We start from the raw sequence: 24,000 nt of genomic DNA, 5'->3' as shown, positions 1-24,000 counted from the left end.
GTTATGTTTTTGTGTGCACTGAGGAGTCTCAAACAGACGTTTGTTAAATCATTTTAAGATTGGCTTTAATCAATGTTTGAAAATGAATTCTTCATATATGATAAATGAGAGGTAACATTTTATTTATGGTATTATTTCCACATATTTCTCTCCATTCTTCTTTCTGCCAACGGTGTCGCAGTTTCTCGTCTCTCCCGTTTTTGTGTTTGCTTAGTGCGTACGCATGGGTTAGAGTTTGCGTGGAGGACCGCACGTTTTCCCTTCAAGTTAGTAATTTATAACTCGCAAACTTGTGTAGAAACTGCCGTACGCCATTTTTTGAGCGTATATCCCTTTATAAATGAGGCCCCAGAGCACTTGTTGAAGTTAAGAATATTTTATAGATGGCCAACTGTGACTAGAAAAGTACCTAAGAGGAAAATTGTATTGGCTTGTTTTACAATGTGATCGCATGTTTCCTCAGGATATCATTGCAGATCTACTCTGAGCTAGCTAACATAGCGAACCTAGTCAGTTCAAATATACTGACAAAACACTTACAATTATGAAACGTTTGCAGTAGTCGTCCATCGTACTAACACCTACAATAATGTATTAATTATAGTTGAAATGTTGTGCTTCTAAATGTGACATGTTTTCTCAAACTGCCTTTGCTGCAGCACCTCTTTTCACCCTCTGTCTGAAACCAGAGCCCGGTCTGCTCTGATTGGTTAGCTGGCCGGCTCTGTTGTCATTAGTGAACTGCGTGGAGATGTGTTGGAGCGCTAGACAATAGAAGCGTGAGTGTTACATTGTGATGTCACTGTTACTGAAGCAAACAAAGTAGTCCAATGGAGGCGTTTCAGTCAGGGGGGGGGCGGGGTTTGGGATTTTCGCCTTTGGAGACAATTTACATGCACAAAAAACCCATACAACACGCTAGAGGAGAGGGAAACCCCCCCCCCCAAAAGCATAATAGGGCCTCTTTACAGTAACTCAATTTGATGTGTGTATTGCCTTTGTAGAGTAGTGTAACTCAAAATTGAATGTGTGTATGTGCCTCTTTTCATACCTTCTTGATGTCGTCCAGCGTGTGGATCTCTGGTGAAAGCCCCCCATGCACACACAGGAACTGCTGGTTCATCAGGGCTGCCAGGGGCAGGCAATCAAACGCCTCCATGCAGGAGTCGTACACCTGCTCCGAGTACTTGATCTTACCTGCAGGTGGTTACAGGGAAGGGGGAGAATATTTCAAGGCTTGAGACAAAGGAGCACCTGAATGTGTTTTCGACATTCTTTGAACCGCCACCATCCCTGCAAACGTACAGTCAGTCCCTGTTACCCGGAGTGTGAGTGTTACTTATCGCACACAAACACACTGCTGAGAACAAACGAACATGGAGCTTTTACATGGACGGATCAAAAGAGCTCAGTCATCTGAAGGCTTCAGACAGACTTGTACTATTCCTCTGAAAACATCATTCAGTTCATTTGGGTGTAAAGCTGGTAACATGTAGGATTTTCACATAGCATGTAATTAATTAATCCGACCATCTCTTCTCCAGCAATCCCATATGACTGGTTTCTCTCCTCTCTTGATGATTTAAAAATGCCTCTTCCCAGAATTCGAAATGTACATTTGTGAAGAAATGCTTCATATTACAATAGATCATGTATTACAGACAACACATTGGTCTAAAGACTATAATTCTGTTTTCCAGTAAACAACATTTGACCCAAATAAAAGCATGAAGCATTGTAAAGGTGTCACTGTGAGGCTGAATTTTTTTGTTTTATGAAAAATCTCCTTTGATTTGGCAGGAATATCAATAAAGACATCCAACAATCAGCATCTTTAAACAACATCTCACACATGGGCGTAACAATACATCAGACACAAAACAATATCACAGGATTAAAAATAGCTCAAAGGAGATCGGAGGAGAGGAATAGAAGGGAAAAAAATAAAGAAGAGAGAAGTGTGGATTTTGGAATGAGAGCGAGCTGGGAGGCGAGAGGAGGAGAGGAAAGGAGAATGATAATTTCATAAAGAGAGAAGGAGAGATTGATGGGAGGAGACAGGAGAAGGAAGAAAGGTTAAGAGCAGTGAAAGGAAGAGAGGAGACGACAAGGGAAATAGAAGGAGAGATAGAAAGGAGATGAGATGAATGTGAGGACATGAGAATGTCACGTACGCAAATCAGAGCCAGTATTGTGGAGTAGCAGTGAACAGTAGCCAACATTTGTGTGTGTGCGTGTGTGTGTGTGTGTGTTTGTGTGTGTGTGTGTGTGTGTGTGTGTGTGTGTGTGTGTGTGTGTGTGTGTGTGTGTGTGTGTGTGTGTGTGTTTATGTGTGAGACAGTGAGGAGTGTGTTTGTCAACCTCTCCATCTGCCTTGAGTAGAGCAAGAGCTCATTATTGCTAGTCCACCAGGTTTCAGCTCAATCCACACACAGACACTTAAACATTTATGGAGACGCTCTCGCACATGCATGCAGTCACAGTACATACTCTTGCACACACTTGTGGTTCACACACAAGCATGTGTGTTTGCAGGTGCACAATGAGGGGAAGTGTGTAATGCTGTAATCCTGTAAATGTCTCTTTCTATCCACACACACACACACACACACACACACACACACACACACACACACACACACACACACACACACACACACACACACACACACACACACACACACACACACACACACACACACACACACACACACACACACACACACACACACACACACACACACACACACACACACACACACACACACACACACACACACACACACACACACACACACGGTAATTGAGGGCGACCACTATTTGCCACAAGCAACAGGGGAAATTAGCTTCCTTGTCCCTTGGCCAATCAGACACAGAGGAATCAGTCCCTGAGCCAATCATTAAGGGCCAAATTAATTTGCTGCTAATCACCTACTCTCGGACAGGACGCGAGGAGAGTCAGAGAGACTGTGCGAGGGAGGGAAAGATGGAGGACGGATGGAGAGAAAAATGATTAAGACATAAGGAAGGAGCAGAGAGATGGAAGGGAGTGTGGGAAAGAAGGGAAGATACAACTTGAAGGATGGACAGGGAAGAGGAGACTAAAGAAAACACATCTTTAGAGCTCAAACGATCAGTCAATAATGTTTTGATACGTTGCATGAAAGGAAATAAATCTGCAACGTGACTGTTCGCTAAACCATTCCTGAAAAGCCTCCCAGCTTGGCATGTTAATCTATGCAGGTGTAGCTTTTAATTTCTCTAAATGTTGAATCAGGGCCAGCCCTAGACTTTTGGGGGGCTTAAGCGAGCTTTGGCTTGGGGGCCCCCCTCACTCTAGCGCGTTCTCACTACACATAACACGGAACCAACTTTTGTCTTATGATGTTAGCATAAGCACACATATTGTATAAATAAGCATGTAAACACTGTGGACCTAAACTCCTCTAGGGCTCCCCCGGGAAGATTTTTTTTTAAAATATTGAAATTAAAAGCATCAATCTGGTGCACTTTGAGAGAAAAAATTAAGAGATCTATGGATACATCTCTCAACACCCAGATGGAACATAACTGTAAACAGATTTTTCTTTATGGATATTTTACAAATAACTTAAACTGTATTCTTGTTTTTCATATAGTATTTCATAAATGTTTTTCATTTATTCTCTCTGGCTGTCCATCTCATAATGTTCACATAGAAACTAGCTGTCAATAGAAATACCATTCAGAATAATTATAATTTCTTGCAAAAATCTGTCACAAAAAGAGGTTTCACATTTAAATTCAGGTGTTGTAATGGCAACGTCAGTGGCCAAACAGCCAAATGGGAGGGGACAAACAGCCACATTTACTGCTTCAAACATGCTGTTGACATGTAAAGTAATGGCAACTATGCCACCATTTCAGCTGACTTTTTCTCAGAAATACTGTCACATAACATCCATATATTTCAGTGCTAGGTTGAGGCTAGCTAAGTTAACTGTGAAACACTTTAACTGACAGGACTCCGGGAAATCTGAATTGTCAACGGGGGGGGGGGGGGGGGGGGCTGTTAGACGCTCAAGATTTGTCAACGGGGGGGTGAGGGAGGCGGGGTTGTAGGTCATAGATTTTAGGTTGCCATAAGGCTGTTGACGGTCTTATTATAGGCTACATCCATTGGTTGGTTTTGTGGCACATTTGTAACGCTGTGCCAACTTGGGCAAGCACGCAGGCAAACTTGAGGAGCGCACACAGGGTGGAGTGAGGTTGAGCGATGGAGAGAAAGGGAGAGAGAGAGAGAGATTGAGCGAGGCAGATAGCGTGTGTAGCGGTCTGCTTGCGCACAGAGCAGAAGTTTGTGAGAGAGCCGGCTTGAGAGTCAATTTCTCTTCAAAATATAATTGATTGCCATCCTCCCTTGTCCCTGGCTGGCTTGCTAGCTCGTTGGTAACGTAAGCCTAACTGATTTCTTCTAATGTGTCACCCATCTCCTTTGCATAGAGTTGATCAGGTTGTTGATTGTGGCCTGTGGAAGGTTGGTCCACTCCTCTCCAATGGCTGTGCGAAGTTGCTGGATATTGGCAGGAACTGGAACACGCTGTCGTATACGCCGATCCAGAGCATCCCAAACATGCTCAATGGGTGACATGTTAGGGTTATGGTTAGGGTTTAACCCTAGGGTTTTCGGACCCCCCCAGACCCCCCCAATAAAGCAAAACTGCACGTTTCAGAGTTGCCTTTTATTGTGGCCAGCCTAAGGCACACCTGTGCAGTAATCATGCTGTCTAATCAGCATCTTGATATGCCACACCTGTGAGGTGGGATGGATTATCTCGGCAAAGGAGAAGTGCTCACTATCACAGATCTTATCAGATTTGTGAACAATATTTGAGAGAAATGGTTATTTTGTGTATATAGAATTTTTTTTAAGAAAATGTTTTCTTATGTCCATCTTCAAAAACTCTGAGTCCGACTGACAGTTTATTTTAAACATTGTCACAGCTCACAGGATAGGTACCTGTCAGCCAATAAGACAGATGTTTATTTCTATTCAACTCTCTGGTTGGTGTGGTATCTTGCTTCTGTTGCATTCACTGAACACGGGAAATTACAATCCTGCCGTCCTCTCTTGTGTCATGATGAGGTTCAGGTAAAGCACGGTTAATGTATTATATTATTGACTCAATAATATAATACATGACTTTGAGAGTAGGCAATCTAGGCATATTGACACAATTAATTAAACATACTTATCACGGCGACGGTGTACTGAGAATTATTTATTTTTTAAATAAAAATAAATAAAAATAAAAAACATTTTTTTTGCTAGGGGGCCCCATAGTGGCTGCGGCGCCCTAAGCGGCCGCTTATGTCGCTTAATGGGTCGGGCCGGCTCTGTGTTGAAGCAATGTGCATGGGGCTGTGGGAAGTTTGATACTTTGTTGAAGGGTGTGAAAGCCGTTTGTCTCTTTACTCCATTATTGCAGTATTCTAATCACACTTTAAATAATGACCATTGCTTAGAAGAGGAATGTTAGCCGAGGATATCCGTTAGCTAAACTCAAACCTCCAAAATATTCAACATCGCTACCAGAGCCACAATTACATTTGTGGAATTTGTACACAGCAGCACCTCTAGCCAAACTTGTTAGCTGAGATATCTTTACATTTGCCAAACACATCCTTAAGTCTTCGTTTTAAAAGCTTTCTCTCCTATTACACTGAGTGTGAAACATGCTGTACAGAAATATGAACAGTAAAGCAATCACTGTCCTGCTCTTCCAATTACCTAACCTATGAAGCTAAATGGAGTTATGCATGAGTTAACTGTCTGATCCATGGTTTTCCCTTTGTTCGAATATGACCAACTAGTTCTACACTTCAAAAACAAGACCGATACGGTTTCTTTATTTCTTCTAACATCATAAATTGGTGAGGATGGTGACTTTTTTGCCAGGGATATGTAGCTGGACTTTAGTCGTTCAGCATTATATCACGTAGGCCCCCTTAAATGTTTCTTAAAAAATATTGCCAGCTGAGTTTTTAACTAACTCTTTGAGTAAAATGAAGGCGAATTTCAAGCTCTGCTGCACTCTAGCTGTGACATCACGCCTTAAGCCTTAACGAGCTGCGCAATACACACTCGTGTTAAAATCTGAAGAGAGGCCTCTTTACCAAGCTCCAAACTAAACTAAGTTAAATATCTCAAAAAGTGTAAAAGCTATCAAAAATCTGAACAATACGTTTTATAGCTGAATGTCTTGTGATCATATTAAAGTTGGAATGAAGTCTCTAGCTGGAAGTATGTGGAAGGAGTAGCATTTGGCGCACGGTGTAGGTAAAAGAGGATTGGAAGGTTCCTCCCATTGAGTTACATGTTAAAAACACTAATAACAGGAATGTGAGGTGTGGAGGGTCATTTTCACAACAGAGAGAGGAGGTGCACATTAGGAGGAAAGAGTTACTCACATTCTTGTTTGAAGGTGAAATATTCTGTCAGATGTCTACATTCATGATTTCCCCGTAGAAGAAAGAGCGTCTTTGGGTAGAGGGATTTCAGTGACCATAGGTATAACACACACTAAAAAAAAGAGAAAGCATTCAAACTGGTTAGACTTAAGCAGTTCACATTAACAACAACATTGTTAAACTTGCCAAAATAAAAAGCTATTTCATAATGTTGGGTACCTTTATAAAGCTTAGTAGTATAAAAACCATTTGTAACAAAGTAAGACAATTACATATTTTGGAAACATACATTCATATAATTTCTTATATTGCCTGGCTAAAGGACCAGTCATACTAGCACGGTACTAGGAATATAATTTTTCCGATGACCAGAGAAATAATATATGGTAAAAAGTAAACATCTATTCAGAGTCAGATGTCAATTAACTTTCAGTTCTCGTCATAAAATGTAAACTGGAAATTCTAAATGAGACAGAGAATCATAATGGAGGAGACATTACAAGGAATCTCTGAATGAACCCTCCACCGCCCAATCAATTGAGCTAAAAGTGAATGCATCCTTAATAAAGTCTAAAGATAGACATGAAGAGGATTTTTGGCAAGAACCATTCAAATTAACGTTCACACATGTTTTCACTTAGTCTCTTACAAATGGCTCAGAGGGTGCTCTTTTACAATTGCACAACATTCTCCATAATGATTATTAATTCCCCCGTCTATGCCCTTGAAGTGTGTTACGAAGGTGACCTACATTTTGTCCCCTCCCATCCAAACTCACTCCATGTCAATGATAAATCCCTCATTGCATGGTAGCTAAGTGGCTAAATAAGCTATAACGTTCACCATGGACTCATAGGAGTTCATTCCCACAAAATAGAACATAGCAAAATATAGAATCAAAATACCTGAAACTGCTTGGACTATAGCCACACTTTCATTCAGTTCAAAGTGTGAACTGGTTTGCGTGTTAACGTTAGCTAACTTTGCTAGCCACACTCTAACGCTAGCTTGTTGATCCGACAGGATTCGGCTGTCTGTAAAGATGGGACGTTCATAAAGAAGCTAAATCAAAGTAATGTGGCTATTCATCTTTTCCAATAACTCTGTTGATTCCATTATTTGGGATGCAGTTGATGTTTAAACCAGGAGATAAGTTGGAAAGAAATAAGGAAATAATTGTAACTTTGATTTTATTTTTCTGCCTGAGGAACCCCTCACCCCTTGCCAATTACTATTTATCTTTTTGCTCTCTCATTTTAAAACATAACCAGGCACCCATGCATATGTTGTCTTATTATGGAATGAAGTCACACTCCTGATCTGTGGTGCATATCCGCCAGGCTAAGGCATCAAAAATAACCTATTGCACTCACGTCCATTTTACAGAATCAAATGTACGAACAGCCCGCTGGATATACCGTCTCTGCTCAGTTTCCATACATATTTCAGTAAGCAGCCTATTACAGTCTTGTTACTGATTACTGACCTTGAATGAACCATGAATTTTAAATCACTTTGATCTTTGCAAGAAATTGTGGTGTGTCAATGCTAATCTCAAGTACCTTTTGTACATTTATTAAACATTACATATGGAAATAAACCTTGCCTTTAAAAACTGTACTACATAATTCAGGGCAATGTATTGGACATTGATTTAGTTGTAGGCTTATTTTATACAAAGTAGAATGAGCGTACAGAATTTGTGAGTGAATACACACCCAATAAATGGTCCATCCTCACCTCGATACTGAAGTAGCCCCTGTCCACATAGTCCCCCAGGAAGAGGTAGCGCGTGTTGGCAGGAGAACCTCCCACTTCAAACAGCTTCATCAGGTCGAAGAACTGGCCGTGGATATCTCCACACACTGTGAAAACAGCACACAGCGATGTTAGAATCATAGATACAGGAGTTTTCAGCTGGGTTAGGGTTAGAGGGACCATCTTTGCTTCAGTTGCTCCATATGGCCTGATTTGCATCTGCAGAGGTAAAACCTTCCTGTCTGCTGATCTAGAAACATCACTCACCTGCCTGATGAAAAATAAATAAAACGACAATAAGGGATACAAATATCCTCCTGAAAGAATCTACTACCATCTTTTGAAGTCTTTGTTTAAAAACAACCTGTCAATAAAAGAAGGCACCAGGGATTTCACTGCTAGTATCTATATTGATTTATATTCGAAAAAAGTCAAAAATGTTTACGATATCTATATTATATATAAATAAAGCACTTGATTAACTGATTATTCGATTGACAGAAATGTAAGAGGCAGCTATTGTATTGTGATTGGTCATTTGAGTCACATTTCAAAGAGAGAAGATAAGAAATGTGCTTGTTTCAGCGTCTAAGAAGTGCATATTTGTTGCTTTTCTTTGTCTATTTATTATACTGATTATGATGGGCCCTTGGACTGTTATTTGGAACAAATAATACAGTTAAATATGTTTGGTTCTTGGATAGGCATATTTTAAATATCTAACTAAATGGATCCTTTCGATTTTCTCTGGCAGTCGTATACGAATTACTTCGCTCTTGGTCCAGTGTGAAGTTGTTTGGCTGAGCAGTTCTTGAGAAATATACTGGATGCCAAAAATATTTGCCAAATGGGCACTGCTAGATGAATTAACAAAACAATCATTAAGAACGTAATTGGCAGTTTGAATGATAATGAAACATTTCTAGTTCTGACCTCAATACTATTAATTACTGTTGTGTTATATAAATCATGTAATGGCAGTGTAACAATATTTTCCCCTACATAATTGTTCTAAGTCACATCCAGGAGTATTGGTTCTTATTCATATCAGGCTTCAAATGCTCAACACTTATTTTGAAAGTCTTCGGGACTTTCTGTCTGTGTGATCTGCCAGCATACATCTTCCCATCCGCCTCTCTCACCATCTGTTTGGCCTCTCCTTTCACTCTTAGTTGATGTCATAGTTCCTCTCCGCAACCATTTCACAAAGGCTATTTTGCATCTGGCTGGCCCGCAATGTCTGTCTGTCTGTCTCTCCATCTGCTTGCCATGTTTCAGTCTGTTTTTGTGTCTTCTCCTTAGCATTCGCTCTAATTTGAACTGGGAATTGGGAATGCAAAATGCCATGAGTGAAATTGAGCTGTAGCGGGCGGCCTCCTCAGTCCTGCCTCAGTATTCTCCCAGAAGACTTCATGTGACTCCCTAAAAGCCTGTCAGTTCACGTTTCTGCCCTCCATCTACCTGTCCGTTCACTCGGCTGCCTATCTTAGGCCCCGGCCCCACGAGGACGAAAACGGTCGTTTGCGTTACTGTTTAGTGTCATATAGACCGTTCGGCCACACGAGGACAACCGAATATGACATTAAACAACTGCAGAAACGATAACGGGTCCCAAGGTGGATAGAACGGCATACGCAACGCTCTGGGGGGTCCAACGGCTCCGTGTGTACGCCCTATACAATAATTTTCTGACAATGATGACGCAATAGCCCCGCCTCTCCCCACCTCTGCTGCTCACCCCCGCGTCAAAGTAAACTGCACAGTGAATTCAGATTATTTATCTTTCTCTCGATATGGACATAAACGAGTGAAGTATAATCTGACAGGACGGAGACAAGCAGGTCTGCTCACCTGCAGCTCCTCCCGCTGTGATGCAGCGGTGAACGGAGAAAAACACACACTTCAAGTCAGATCATCACCCTTAGCTATTTTAATTACCTCTCAAACTACCTAAACTAGTTATAAATATGTTTATGTTTACTGGATCAGCTGCTGCATGAGACAGACACTGACGCTGTCAGAAGAGAGGGAGAAAAAAGAGAGGCTCCGTATATTTTATTATTGTATTATATAGAGTCGTTATTCATTTGTTTTAAAGTCAATTAATAGCAAAGAAGACCTTTGACTGGCACTTTTATAATTTTGTCCGGAAGATTAAAACTTTAATACACGTTGACTGGCGAAAAACTCTGCCCGGTTCCCTCGGCCCCCACCGCGGAGAATAAACAGAAGGGCAACCATGACAACCATGCGTCTTCGCTGCTTTTGTGGAGGAAGTTACAGCGCCACGTACAGGCTCCTGCATATGTACTGCAGCTTCTCAAGCGGTTGGAGCTAAACGGAGCTGTCTCGTGTGGACAGACACTATCCGGTGAATATTGCGTGTGGACGGAAGCCTTTTTGCGATTGCGTTTGCGTTAATCCTATGCGTTTAGCCGTTTGCGTCCATTTCCAGGGAGACTGCTTGACATTTTCTCTACATCTCCTCGACATTACATCTGCATAGAAACCCTGCCTACAGAAACCTGCACTCTTCTCCTGTAGTTTAATATAAAAAAATCTATAAGAAAAAATTCTCTCAGGTTGGTAATTCTGGGTCAGAATCATAGGTCAGAATCTGTAGACGTGGAGAAACTTGGAAACTAATCAATATGTTGTTCATTGGGAATGGGTTGGTTTGAGAAGCTCTGCACTAAGCAGCTTATGATCAACTGTCTCTCCGCCTGCCTGTCTGCCTGTCCTTGTCCCAGGGGATCTGTACCTGTGAAAGCCGAGCCATGTTCCCACACTGCGTGGGCACCACATCCCACACAGAATGATCTCATCGCTCGCATTTGCATAAACGCGCACACATACATGCAGAGATAAACAGGAACATTAACCAGGCTGTGTCAATGGGTTGAGACTGGCTGACCAAGGCCGCTGCAAGGTTCCACTAGCACCCCCCCCCCCCCCCCGTTGACGCTCCCGAAAAAGAGGGCCTCATCATATAACTTTGCGTGGGGCCTCAAGTTGGCCAGGGCCCTGTGTCTGAGTCTGCCTCCCTGCTTATCTGTCTTCTGTGTCATCCTGTTAGAAACTTGTTTTCCATTTTGTTCTCCATCGATCTCAATCTCCTCCCCCTACAACATTCTCCTCGGTGCGTACCATTTCCCCGGCAAGGGGATACATGCAGATATTACCAAAGCGAGCGCCCGCCATTGTGAGTCACATCAGTGCCAATTGGTTCTCTCAGTGAAGTGCGACAGAACAACAGTTCACATTAAAAGGCTGGCAGATACGGCAAATTAATGAATCGACAAATGGAATCTGATTAATACATAATTACTCATCTTTCTGCCTTTTCCTCCTCAGTTCCATTCCTCTGTCTCTGTGTGTGAGATCTATTTGTTTGTCACTCATGCACATATGTCCGGCAGTGGCTCAGTCAGTATAGGGGCTTGGACTGGGAGCTGTAGGGTCGCCGGTTCAAGTCCCCGACCAGACCTAAATATGGAGTGTGGACCGCTACTTGGAGAGGTCCCAGTTCAACTCCTGCCCTGCCCTGGTGCCCTTGAGCAAGGCACCGGACACCCCCCTCACTCCCATTGCTCCCCGGGCGCTGTACAATAGCTGTCCACTGCTCCTAGTACTACCTCCTTTTACTAGGATGAGTTAAATGCAGAGATCAAATTTCACTGTATACTGTGTGCTCTGCATGTGTGACCATTAAAGACCATTACAGAGGGTTTCATCCCTCCCAATTCTATCTACATGTATAAAACTTTTGTAGCATTATTGTGCATTGAGTCCCAATGGGAATTTTGAAGGCAGTTTTTTAAGAAATATTGTAGATAAAAACGCTTATTAATTCCCTAATAAAGAGTTACACAAGAAGACTTATGAACAGTATCCTGTTTGTAAGGTAAGTATTGAAGAGGGCCTATCATGCAGAATGCACTTTGTTACGCCTTTTATACATAAATATGTGTCCCCGGTGTGTCAGGGAACTCACAAAGTGTCAGAAAATAAAACCCTCTCTCTTTCCTCCGCAAATCTCTAAAAACGTGGGTACAATGAAGCTGATCCAGATTTGCCATCAGAATCAATGCCCGACGTGTTTTGGACGTAATATGGTCTTTGTTCACATTAGCAAGCATCGCTAACACTCAGAGCTAAGATGTACTTTTTTTAAAGCTTTATACACCGAATCAGCACTTTAGTAACAGGGCTGAAACGGGATATGAGGCATAGCTAGAATGGGTGATCTGTTTGGTATTTTGACCAAAACACTTCATAGACATGTTTTTTATATATTTGTATATATCTGACCTATGCTATTGCCTAAATAGCATGATAGGTGACCTTTAAAATATAACCATCAACCAGTTAGCTTAGCTTATCATAACGACTGGAAAAGAGTTAGCCTGCCTCTGTCCAAATGTAGCAACATTTAAATATATAGTTAGATACTATTAAACTATTATATATTTATATAAATATCTTGTTTGTTTAATCCGTACAATGTCTTAAGTGTAACACTTGCAGTTTGACGGGAGGTATTTCCGCTGATATTTACGGTGGCCGGCAGGTGCAAACGCGGAACAGCCAAAAACACATACATTAGCAGGAAACAGCTGCAAATTCTGAAATGAAAAACAAACAAATCCTGAAAACAAATACAACCAAAAAACGCTGCATTTACAGAAATGATGCAAACAAAATACAACACACAAACCCCGAAAACTAAAAACTAGCGCGCCTAGAGGCCTGGAGCACTTCCGGAATGTTTTTTTTTTTTGTATGTGTTTTGGGATTTGTATGTACTTTGGACTTTGCATATCGTTTTGGTATTTGCAGCGTTTTTTTGTTGCGTTTGTTTTCAGGGTTTGTTTGTTTTTCATTTCATTATTTGCAGGTGTTTCCTGCTTATGTTTGTGTTTTGGGCCGTTGTTCCGCGTTTGCACCTGCCCGCCACCATAGGGATTGCTTGGCCATAAGTAGTTACTAGGCAACAGGTTAAGACCATTGTTAAAGCTACAGGAAGAAGTAACTGCTCCTTTCGCGAATAAAATGCACATAGTGCAGCACCTCTTACAATGGCAAAGTGATGTTTTTAGATTTTTTTCTCTATAAAAATGTAAAGATGATATAAAACTGAGCTAGCTTTTTCGCACAGTCTTCAGTCTTTACGCTAAGCTAGGCTAAGCTAACAGGTTGCTGCACCGGTGGTCCCAATTGTAATGCTCTAGGCAGAATTTCAGAAAATGTGCTTATTTAAAGTGCTGAAGGCACTTTGTGTTTATTTATGCTATACAACATTTCTAGGGGTATTAATGGGTGCTGAATCCAAATCTGCTGTATATGAAGCTCAAAAATGTCCCAGAATGCCTCAATATTGAGAAATCCAACATGGCCGCCAATGCCAGGCTGAAATCTATTTTAGTACATTACTTTTTGACTAAACAAGGTACAAACTAGAATTAAATGTGTTTTTATATGTTTTCACACATGGGGAATTTAACCTACTGTCCTGATTTTAGATCAAATGTGAATAATCTTCTTGAAATCATACATGTATAGCGAAAAAGGTGGTCATTAGTGATAAATAAGTTGTCAGACTCAACCAGGGCTTGCTTAGAAAGTGTATTAATACCATTTTTATTTGACCACAAAACCATAACGTAAACATGACACGATTAGGCCTACAGTTGAGCAACAGTACCGTCAACAAAGCCCTATAGATGCTTTTATTTGCTCCATTACAGTAAGAACATACTGTATGGGTGGCATTGGAATGTTCAACTCAATAAGAATACAAATCATACTGAAATGATAAAAACCTCATTCAAGTATCTCATAAAACACCACCATATATTAATGATTACAAAATACTACTACTAATAATAATAATAATAATAATAATAATAATGTAAAAATATATTAAAACAACAAATAAACCCAAATTATAGCTCTCAGGCCATCCAGTGTTAACGCAATGAAGAAGCCTTTTTTACATCAAACCCTATGGGAAATTGCCAAAAGGCAGGCACTTTTAAAAACTCTTCTTGTTCCAGCAGGTGTTGTCATGTTTCCTGCTGTTGCATGCCTCTATCCATTACATGTGACTCTTTCTGAATAGAATAGACAGATTATGACCAGTACAAGTACAGGTACATTGGAATACATATTACAGTTATCTTTACACTTATTGTGTTCATTTGTTACTTTTTTTCTCAGTTATAGGTTCACAATTATCCGGTTATGGTTTCAACAATCTGTTAACAACAAACAGTCAGCAGTATGCAGTCTGGCAGGCTGATATTCTCAACCAGTCTATCCTATTTTTACGATCTTGTACACATTGATCACCATCAGCTAATCCTCTATACACATACCTGCAGCTGCAGCGTTGGCTGAGGCATCCCTTGGTACACCCACATGAAGTGAACTCCCTGCAGGCTTTAGGCATAGGTGGCAAAGACAGCAGCCATGGCACTAACTGACCTTCCTTGTGCATCCATCCCATTTCATCCACTGGAGGAAGATCAGGATGTGGCAGGTGAGCTTGGTTCCAGATTGTCGATTGATAGTGTGAACGCATGATATGAAACTTCACTGCATATGAGGTTGGTGGCAGAGTCTCTTGTGGACAACCTTTGCAAAACAACTTCACTCTTGCTTTGTTGCATGTATCAGCCTCTGGCACACCATACATCTTACAGATACATTTATCTGTTGATGTCACAATACCTTCTGTGAGAGGGCCCTTTCCAAGGCCAGTAAAATCGGTGAGATGTTGCTCGAACACCTGCCAGGCTGTTTTCTTTCCGTGACCGCTGAACTGAGACACACTATCACAGCCAGTGATGGCATGGAAGCCAAGGAGTGTGTCCACTTGATCATCAGATAATAACTTGCGAATGTCATGTACTGGAAAATACTTTGGATCCTTTGATGTCCCGGCTTTCATGTAGAGATGGGTACATCCGATTCTGTCATGGTGTGCTAAAAGTAGAAGAAGCACATCTGTGTCACGCGCTGACACAAGTATTGTGTCCATTGGAGCCTGGATGCAGTGCAAAATCAGACGTGTATCAGCCTCCTCTTGGTCAGCCATTAAAGAGGCGACATCAAGATCTGGATCTGATGACTTGACAGTGGTTGCTTCAGCAAACCCACCCGATACTACAACCACAGGCTCATCTTCTGGGCTGTGTTCTATCAGATGGTTTGAGAGTAGTCGAGCGAGATCTGCTTTGTTCTCTTCCAGTGCCATGAAGCTTGACCAGTCTGCTGGAAGTGGAACGGAGTCATTAACGATTTCTCTACGTACTGGTCGGTGACGCTGTTTACGTTTCCCCCTTGTGCCCGTTTTGATGGATTTGTCATGGTACATGTCGAAGACTACATCAACCCTCTGGTACTTCTCTCCCATCTTCAACACCGTCTCAGCAAACTTGTTGGCATAGTCACCAAATGTTTTAGTGTCAGGCGGCTTCCCAAGTGCCATTGGCCATCAATAGCTAGGCAGCTGGGTTCCTGAAGGGGCACATCTGCAGGCGTTTGGACATGTTTTGTCAGTATATTTGCTAAAACAGACTTGTTGGTGGAATGTAGACTGCCGTTAGTTGCGGCCAGAGATGGCGGGATGGGCATGAATTCATGCTGGAGGACATTTGCCAGGTCTACCTTACGACCTGCTCTGTAAGCTGTGCACTTTGATGGTGTTTTGCTTGTTCTTGGAAAGTTGCACGACTTCATACAAAGAGGCAAATGTCTTGGCTTTGTTCTTTCAAATGGGTGACTTCAGTCCCAAGTGCTGGTCACTAGCTGGAGGTTCACACAGACGTTTGTCCACACACACTTTCATTTGTGCCTGTCCAAGGTGTTCTGCACCAAGCAGAGATTCTTCAATCTCCGGTGTGACCACGTCCTTGTTGATTATGTTCTTGAGTGTGTCCCCATCATCTTGAAACACACAGTGCTCTTTCAATGATACACATATTTTGCTTTCATCCCCGTCGTCTCTCTCCATTCTACTCTCTGTGCACTCAGTATGTGTGTACTCATCGTCTTCATCATCTGTTGTCAGTCTCAGCATTGCTTTTGTCTGAGAAGCTATGACTGTTCTCAGATTATATGACAATGTCCATCTACTGAGAGATGTTGCTATCCTGGCGATGCCCACTAAGCCTCCACTCTTTTTTCCTTTAGCGGTTAGCCACTCAGTACTTTGATCCGCTGAAACCTGATTGAAGCGTCGATCACTGCGTTTCACCACAAAGTTGCCTTTCTGAAACTCGAGGAGGATTTCTGGTGGGAGAGCAGACATCTCAGCCAGGTACACAGTACCCCATCTGGCGTAGTTTATATGATCGTACCTGAAGAAGAAGGGCAGCATAAGTTTGAAAGCATACAGGTGGAAATCCCACAGTCCATCACGTTGCGCTCTTGTGAAGCAGAGTACGATGCTGACCATAGTCATGTAGTCCCACCAGAATGCGGCATTCAGGTCATCAACTGCAAGCGATGCAGCAAACTCTTTCATGGGCTGCTGGAATCTGTCTGTAGTCAATTTGTCAACCATATGTGCGATGTAGTCAGCATCTGCGGATTGGCAGAGATCTGAGAGTTCAGCTCTCTCAGTGTCAACATCAACCTCATCCAGATATGTGCAAAGTCGTGGGAGCAGTAGCTGCCAAAGAGCCTGTAGGGTAAGTTTGTGGGTCCTTATGGCACGTGCATACCCCTTTCCTGCCATGACATGCTGAGCAGCATTTTCTCCCAGTAGATCACACTTGACCCATAGCTCGCTCAGGCCAGAATCAACCATGTGTTGTCCTATCACACCCAGGAAGTTCGTGGCAATTTGAAGGCCTCCAAGGAAAGGGATAAGCACGTCCTTGCATTCTTCTACTGACCACTTCAGTTCTAGCAACTTTGGATAAAGTGCCTCGTCCACTGTCAGAATGACATGCTGTTGTTCCATTGATTTGGAGATATGAACTATTCGCTTGACAACTGTGTTCAGTGTATCGAGTTCAGATGCAGGAGCCTGGACGATAGGTAGGTAGCCTACTGTAGTTTTCTCTGGGTTGATTGTGCTTGCCTTTTGATTGTACAATATCCAGGAAGGCATTGTTTTTTTGGATGTCCTGGACATGAAGAAGGCCATGTCTGTAGCTTGTGCTTTCTGTGCTGCGGGACATTGTTCAGATGACTGTGTGAAACAGTCTTCTGCTAATACACCGCTGAATGGGCGCTCTGTGATTCCTCTTTTTGGTTTGTTTTTTAGTTTTTGTGGCTGGGGGGGGCAATAGCGGGGAAGGCAATGGTTCCATCACAGCAAATTTGAAACATTTAACCTCAAAACAATATACAAAGTAAGTAAAAGTAGCCTGATAATAATAATAATAATAGCTCAGTAATTATTCATAGTTAAAAACTACTATTTTTGCAATATATATGAGAGCTAAGCAGTTTATTCACATTACATCTCAAATCTGAATATGGCATCAGATTGCCCATGTAGGATAACTTACAAAAGCACATTTAATTCAAGTTTGTACCTTGTTTATTCAAAAAGATATACTTAAAATAGATTTCAGGCTGGTGGTAGCGGCCATGTTGGATTTCTCAATTTTCAGGCATTTTAGGACATTTTTGAGCTTCATATACAGCAGATTTGGATTCAGCACCCCTTAATACCCCTAGAAATGTTGTATAGCATAAATAAACACAAAAAGCCTTCGGGGTTCTGATTTTGCTAAAATTGACCCTGTCTACCTGGAAAGAAGTGAATACACAAAGGTTTAGCGTTCCAATTTTCTACTAAATATCCTGTTATTGTTCACCAGAGAACAGACTGGTCCACACTCAATTATTCCACTCTGCATCAGTATAGCATACCCGTGACTGGCGCCTCAATGTCCAACATGGTGCGCTCCTGGCGCAGGATGGCGGCGCCTTCATCGATGATGCGCAGGGCCACAGCTTCCTCCAGTCGGCCCTCCTTGGTGAGGTGAGCTTTGAGCAGGTCCACCCGCGGCCGGCCCTCGGCGTCAAACACCTCCTTCATGGTGAGCCGGTGGGCCAGGGGCAAGGGGACCGCTGGAGGTTGAGGTGGGGAGTGTTGAAAATGATAAGGAAGGAGATGGACGTGAGGAGAAGATGTGGAAGGAGATTAGAAGGAATGATGCAGGAAGGAAGGTGGATTTAATTTGGCACATATTTAAGATAAAGAAGGTGGAGGAGAGTTTGAATGGGTGTATGGATAAATGGTGAGTTTGATTATGGAGGGAATGACAGGAGTTAATGCAGAAGAAAAGAGAAGAAAATATATTATAATGCAGAATGTGATTCATTGAGATTTTCTGTCGTCTTCATCGTGATGCCCAAAAATGTCAGAGGGCCTCAACCCTCACCGTTACCATGATCACACCTCTGCTGCAGGCTTTGACTCTGCGTGTGTCTGCGTGTGTCTGCATGTGTGTGTGTGTGTGTGTGTGTGTGTGTGTGTGTGTGTGTGTGTGTGTGTGTGTCTGCATTTATGTATGTGTGTTATGGAGGCCTAAGTGGATTGTATTGAAGCAGGGGTTGCCAGAGTTATCAGGGCTGCCTGCCTCTGTTCTGCAGTAATGTCTCTCTGCCTCTCTGCCTCTGTTCTGCAGTAATGTCTTTCTTACATAATGAAGGCCCCCAGGGCGCTGCTGGAGCGGGGGGTTGACTGACGACAGGGGTGATACAGCAGGAGCGCACAGCTGCACGTGAGGAGTCACACTTGTGAAAGCGCACACGAGCGGTCTTAACAAACTCAGTAGCAAGAAAACAAAAGGCAGAGGCGCAGGGGCGCATGCGTGCATCATGTATGGCACAATGGCGTTAACACACATGATCGCATACGCGTGAGTGAGACTACAGTGGTACACACACACATACAGGCTCATAAAAAGGTATTGTTATGCAGGATCCACAGAGTCTGTTGGAGCCCCACCAGTGCTAACACAGATAATGGCCTAGATCACAAACTAAAAACTAGGCCTGGCTCTGTCTGGCTCTCTCTCTCTCTCTCTCTCTCTCTCTCTCTCTCTCTCTCTCTCTCTCTCTCTCTCTCTCTCTCTCTCTCTCTCTCCTCTTGCCCCTTCTCAGTCCCACCCCCCCCCCATTTTTCCCTCTTCTTATTCTCTTGTTGCTTCCCTCTCTTTCAGCCCAGTCTCTTCAGCAGCATATGGCCTGTATTTCTAAATGAATCTGACAAATCGGTTACAGTCAACATAAATCAGTGCTTTATGTGTAATTCGGAGGATTTTAATCAAATGTGCACGTGTCTGTTGATAAAAAATACTTCTGTGAACGATACAGTCATTGGGTCATTGGGTTATTGGGTTACACTAAAAATATCCATAAGCAATTTAACAATGCGGACACACCAGAACATGCCAGGACACCTTAACCAAAACGTATCCCAGACCTTGTTCTGTTGTTAATTAACTCATCAAGTACCTCAGTTCACACTGGCACTAAAAAGTGTCACCTCATGTGTCCTGTCACTTGTGATCGGATCTCATTTCACCTTTCTTTATGAATATAGGCGAGTATGTCATTTCTGGTGTGTGCCTGTGTTTCAATTACAGTCGTAAGTCTCACCATACAGTCTATAACCATACAGCATTAAAGAAACATCCGCTTACGTTTTGAAAAAGCACTGCTATGTCCAAGTGCCGATTACGGGTGTTTTTTTGCTCTGCCAGACTGCGATATGCGTGAAATAATTTATGCTTTTCAAGCACATTTTATGAACATTCAAATATAAGGTTTTTGTCTATAGACAGTTTTGCCGGAACTCCACCGACAATGCCACTGTCACCTTTGCTCAGAAACTGCGTCACAAGCAGTATGACTCTTACATCCAAAATATAAGATATACATTTGTGGTGCTTAATCTGCTCATTCAAAGGACGCCAGTTAAGTAGGAGGTTCTTCAATGTGGCCCAGGTCACATTTAAATACACACTGCTAAAATAATTTTTTTTATTTTATTTTTTATTTAACCTTTATTTAACCAGATAAAAAGCATTGAGATAAAATCTCATTTACAATGCTGACCTGGCCAAGAAGGCAGCAACGTTACACATAACACATAACACAAACATATAAAATACAGAGAACATAACTAAGAAAACAAAAGACGAAAAAAAGCAGTTACTACATTGTGCACATTAGGACAGTAAGAAAGGCACTACTTATTACTGCAAGAGCAGCTGGTGGTAAGAATGTGGCCCTATGCGACCTATACCACTCAGACTGTGATCTGCGTGGTTGGATCTCAATGTGTCCTCCTCAATGCTTCTTGGATGCAATCACATCTGTACTTGGAGTTGTCCACATGTGATTGGATCACAAAACATGCATGCTAATGTCGGTCTGAACAGGGACTCAGGATGCCCTCAAGTAGCTAATATCACCTTAGGGCTACACAGGTCAGCCTTTCCCCAAAAAGACACTTTTATGCACACATTTAAGACTGACCACAACACGTAAGTCATGCCAAGCTGAAGGGTCTGTTTGCCATTGATAGACAACGTCTACATGGTATAACCACTTTTGCCATTCAGATTACAACTGATATGTACTTGCACTACAAAAGACAGAAAAATAATTACTAATGACTTCATATTTATTTATAAAAAAAAGGAAACAATAGGTCTCAGTCAGTATGTGGTTAATCCGCCTCCATCATTTAACTGTTCTGTCTGGTACTACTGTACGACCCCGTACAGTGCTGTACTGTGCTACAAAAAAGCTGCATGCACCGTCGAAAAAAAGCTACTGTTTTCTTGTGAAGAAATATATATATTCACATACATTAACTCAATGTCTGTGTATTTATAATTCTGGTTTGAGGTCAAACTGAGGCTCCTGGTGTGTGTGAAAGAGAGAGAGAGAGAGAGAGAGAGAGAGAGAGAGAGAGAGAGAGAGAGAGAGAGAGAGAGACAAGGAGTGTGAACATCGTATCGTACAATTGTGTGAGCGGTGTGAAAGTAGGGCAGGTATAAGAGAGTGGAGAGCAGCAGAGCTTGGGGAAGGAACGATACTTGGGAAAACTATACTTGGCAGTTAGGGGATGGAGAGAGAGGAAGAGTCAAACCAAGAAGGTCTTTTGCACCTGACGACTGACTATTTGATAAGCGCCCAATTGAAGGGAAACACTTCTGGCTTTCAGAGAAACTCGAGAGGTTCAAGCGAGCATGAAAAGGTGGAGGACTCAAAGCTGTCTGGGGTTTAGAGATTTAAATTATGAAGCATCTGAATTTAATATTGCAATGTGAATCTGTGGAACATGTTGGTACAGCTTTCTTCTTCTTCCTCAAATCAATTTTTTTGGCACAAAATAGGGGATCTCGCTAAAAAACAATGGAAGGCGTTCTGCATTATGCAACAGAATTTGTAGGCCTTGAGCACAACATTAATGGAAAGGAAACACATTTATATTTAATACAGCGCCCACATTTATAATCTACAGTATATGCATTCAGTAGTACAATTTATCATTGCACGTTACCGGTTTGTGGGACAACTGATAGGCCTGGATTATGTATTTGTATCTTTTTCCTTTAACATTCTAGACCAAATAATATTTAGGCTTTAACTATAGATAATAACATTAAGATGCTAACATGCTAATGTTTAGCAGGAATTTTTCTTATGGTCACCATCTACCATGATAACTAGAACAGATAGTAGAATTGATTTTGATCAAATAGTAGCACTAAAAGAAATATCATAGAATAAACAAAGTGGTTCAGACTCATCCAGTGGGCACCATGAATGTAGATACCAAATTTCTTAGCAATCCATCCAGAATTTCAAATATTATAATCTGTAAAAAGTAGCTAGACATAATGCTATGTGGCTAAATAATCCTAGATTATTATACGTACTGACCTCTTTAAAAAAGGGTGAAATCATTGGAAATGTTGGGTTTCTCTCTTAAACCCTTGTGATTAATCAATACGATTTCACTAATGAGTACATTTTAGTTGTATATGGGAATATGAGAAAGAACACTTCGCTTTCTTTAGGCAAACAAAGTTTGAGCTCCTAAAATCAGTAATCAAATGAATAAACAAAGGATTACTGTGTGACATTTCGGGATGACAAAAAGAACAGACCCCAGACACATTGTATTCTTGAGTTTTGAGCTGAACAAATTATGCCCACAGACTGCTCAAAATGCTGAGTAGTTCTAAGTGTTCTGGTGTAACCAACTTAGTTGTTTTTGAGACGGGAGATCTATCACAAGTCTGGGTAGTTTCTTGTTGCACGAGCGATGACGCAGGCTTTGCAGCGAGAAAAACAAGCAGCAGGGGTTTTCTGCTTTCTTTGCAACTGTTGTTGAGAAAACAAACTCGTCCACAAACCATAGAAAGCTTTTAGATTGGTTGGTTTAGATTGGTAAAGCTTGCAATGCTCTCAAATGCACATACCTAAACTGTGGGAATTATCCTGAAATAAGTCTTTCTATGGTAAACTTGAACCCAACACTGTCTTTAGTGTAAATAATACAGACTTACCTCCATTTCAACACAGAGTATGACTCAGTTGTGTTTCAACCACTATGATATCTCTCAGCGAGTTAAAGCAGGAGGAATTTTCCTCAGTAGCACTCAACCTTCATGCTTCTCTAGTGGAACTCATCTTCTTTTAGCTCAGTCGGATATTATTGTCTAGTTTTTCTAAAGAGAACATTTACTGTTACACATAAGGCCAACCCTGTTTACACTTGGTACTTGGTGATAGGATCACAAGTGCACGGAGGTAATTAGCCGACAAGTGTAAGCTACCATCAAGACGCATTGTGATCAAATCACTCCCACGTCTTGACAAGGTTATCTCAGACGTATTTAGCCACATGTGTTTTGTAGTGTCAACATTATTGAGTTAAGAAACGTCCCTGAAAAGCACGTTACAGGAATACATATACAGAATTCTGCAAGTTGAAGGTGGAAGACATTTCTAGTTTGAAACATATCACACAGTGTCACCCTGTTTGACAGTAAGACAGCTACTAAAAATAATATTCAAGTCTTTGTTTAGGTATGAAGTGCAAATCTTTTACAATGGGTATAACCTTGACTGAGACAAACAGAATCAACTGGAAGTTAATAATAAGGGTGGCCCTAGCCTACAATACAAATCTGCCAGACCTAGCTTAAAGCTAATAGGTTGACATATTATTATGATATATTTTTGTAACTTTATTTGTCCATTTTGAGCAGTATGAGTCCAAAGGGTTTGGCTTTTGAATACCTTGCCAAACGACCGTAGTTGAAAGTTAGCTATCTACCGGACACAGTATTAGCAGTGTTAGCTCAAAGATGTTAGCTCAAAGATGTTAGCTCAAATATGTTAGCTCAAAAGAGGTGAAAGCATTTTCAGCTTCTCCATAATGTAGCTGCACTCCCTGGTGTGGAATTTATTAAGCGCCAAAAGGTGCCAGCTCAGCCAAAAAATCTCCACATCAGAGTGCAGGGAGGGGGGAGCCAGGGAGAAAATCTATGACACAGCTTTCAACCAAATCTCCTAAATGTGTTTGGGCTGGCGGAATAGCCTAACTGGAGCAGAATCTGATCAGAATCACCTTGTTATTGTGTGCATCCTCCCTAATGGCTAAAGTTAATTATGGGGATATTCAATCAGTTTCAATAGCACAGGAACACCATTCAATATGACAGGGGTGCAGGACAGAGGGAGTGACAGCAAGTGAGAAGCTGACAGATTACAGGAATGACTGAAGGAGTCAACCATGAT

At 41.7% G+C, this 24,000-nt stretch overlaps 1 protein-coding gene across 2 annotated transcripts in view; it reads right to left on the bottom strand.

Annotated features, from left to right (window-relative positions):
* The window catches only part of ppp3cb (protein phosphatase 3, catalytic subunit, beta isozyme), a 46,941-nt gene that overhangs the window by 16,650 nt on the left and 6,291 nt on the right, over positions 1–24,000 (bottom strand). For both annotated transcript variants that reach the window (XM_079669073.1, XM_079669074.1), the window contains exons 2-5: positions 18,100–18,300; positions 8,191–8,315; positions 6,451–6,562; positions 1,052–1,197 (exon numbers count right to left, since the gene is read on the bottom strand). In XM_079669073.1, the coding sequence (XP_079525199.1) occupies positions 1,052–1,197; positions 6,451–6,562; positions 8,191–8,315; positions 18,100–18,300 (584 nt within the window). The remainder of the gene's footprint in view (positions 1–1,051; positions 1,198–6,450; positions 6,563–8,190; positions 8,316–18,099; positions 18,301–24,000) is intronic.

The sequence above is a fragment of the Notothenia rossii genome (assembly GCF_949606895.1).
Source record: "Notothenia rossii genome assembly, chromosome: 3".
In the NCBI taxonomy this organism is placed as follows: domain Eukaryota; kingdom Metazoa; phylum Chordata; class Actinopteri; order Perciformes; family Nototheniidae; genus Notothenia; species Notothenia rossii.
Note: the sequence above shows the minus strand (reverse complement) of the source record. Positions and strands in the feature narration are given on the sequence as shown.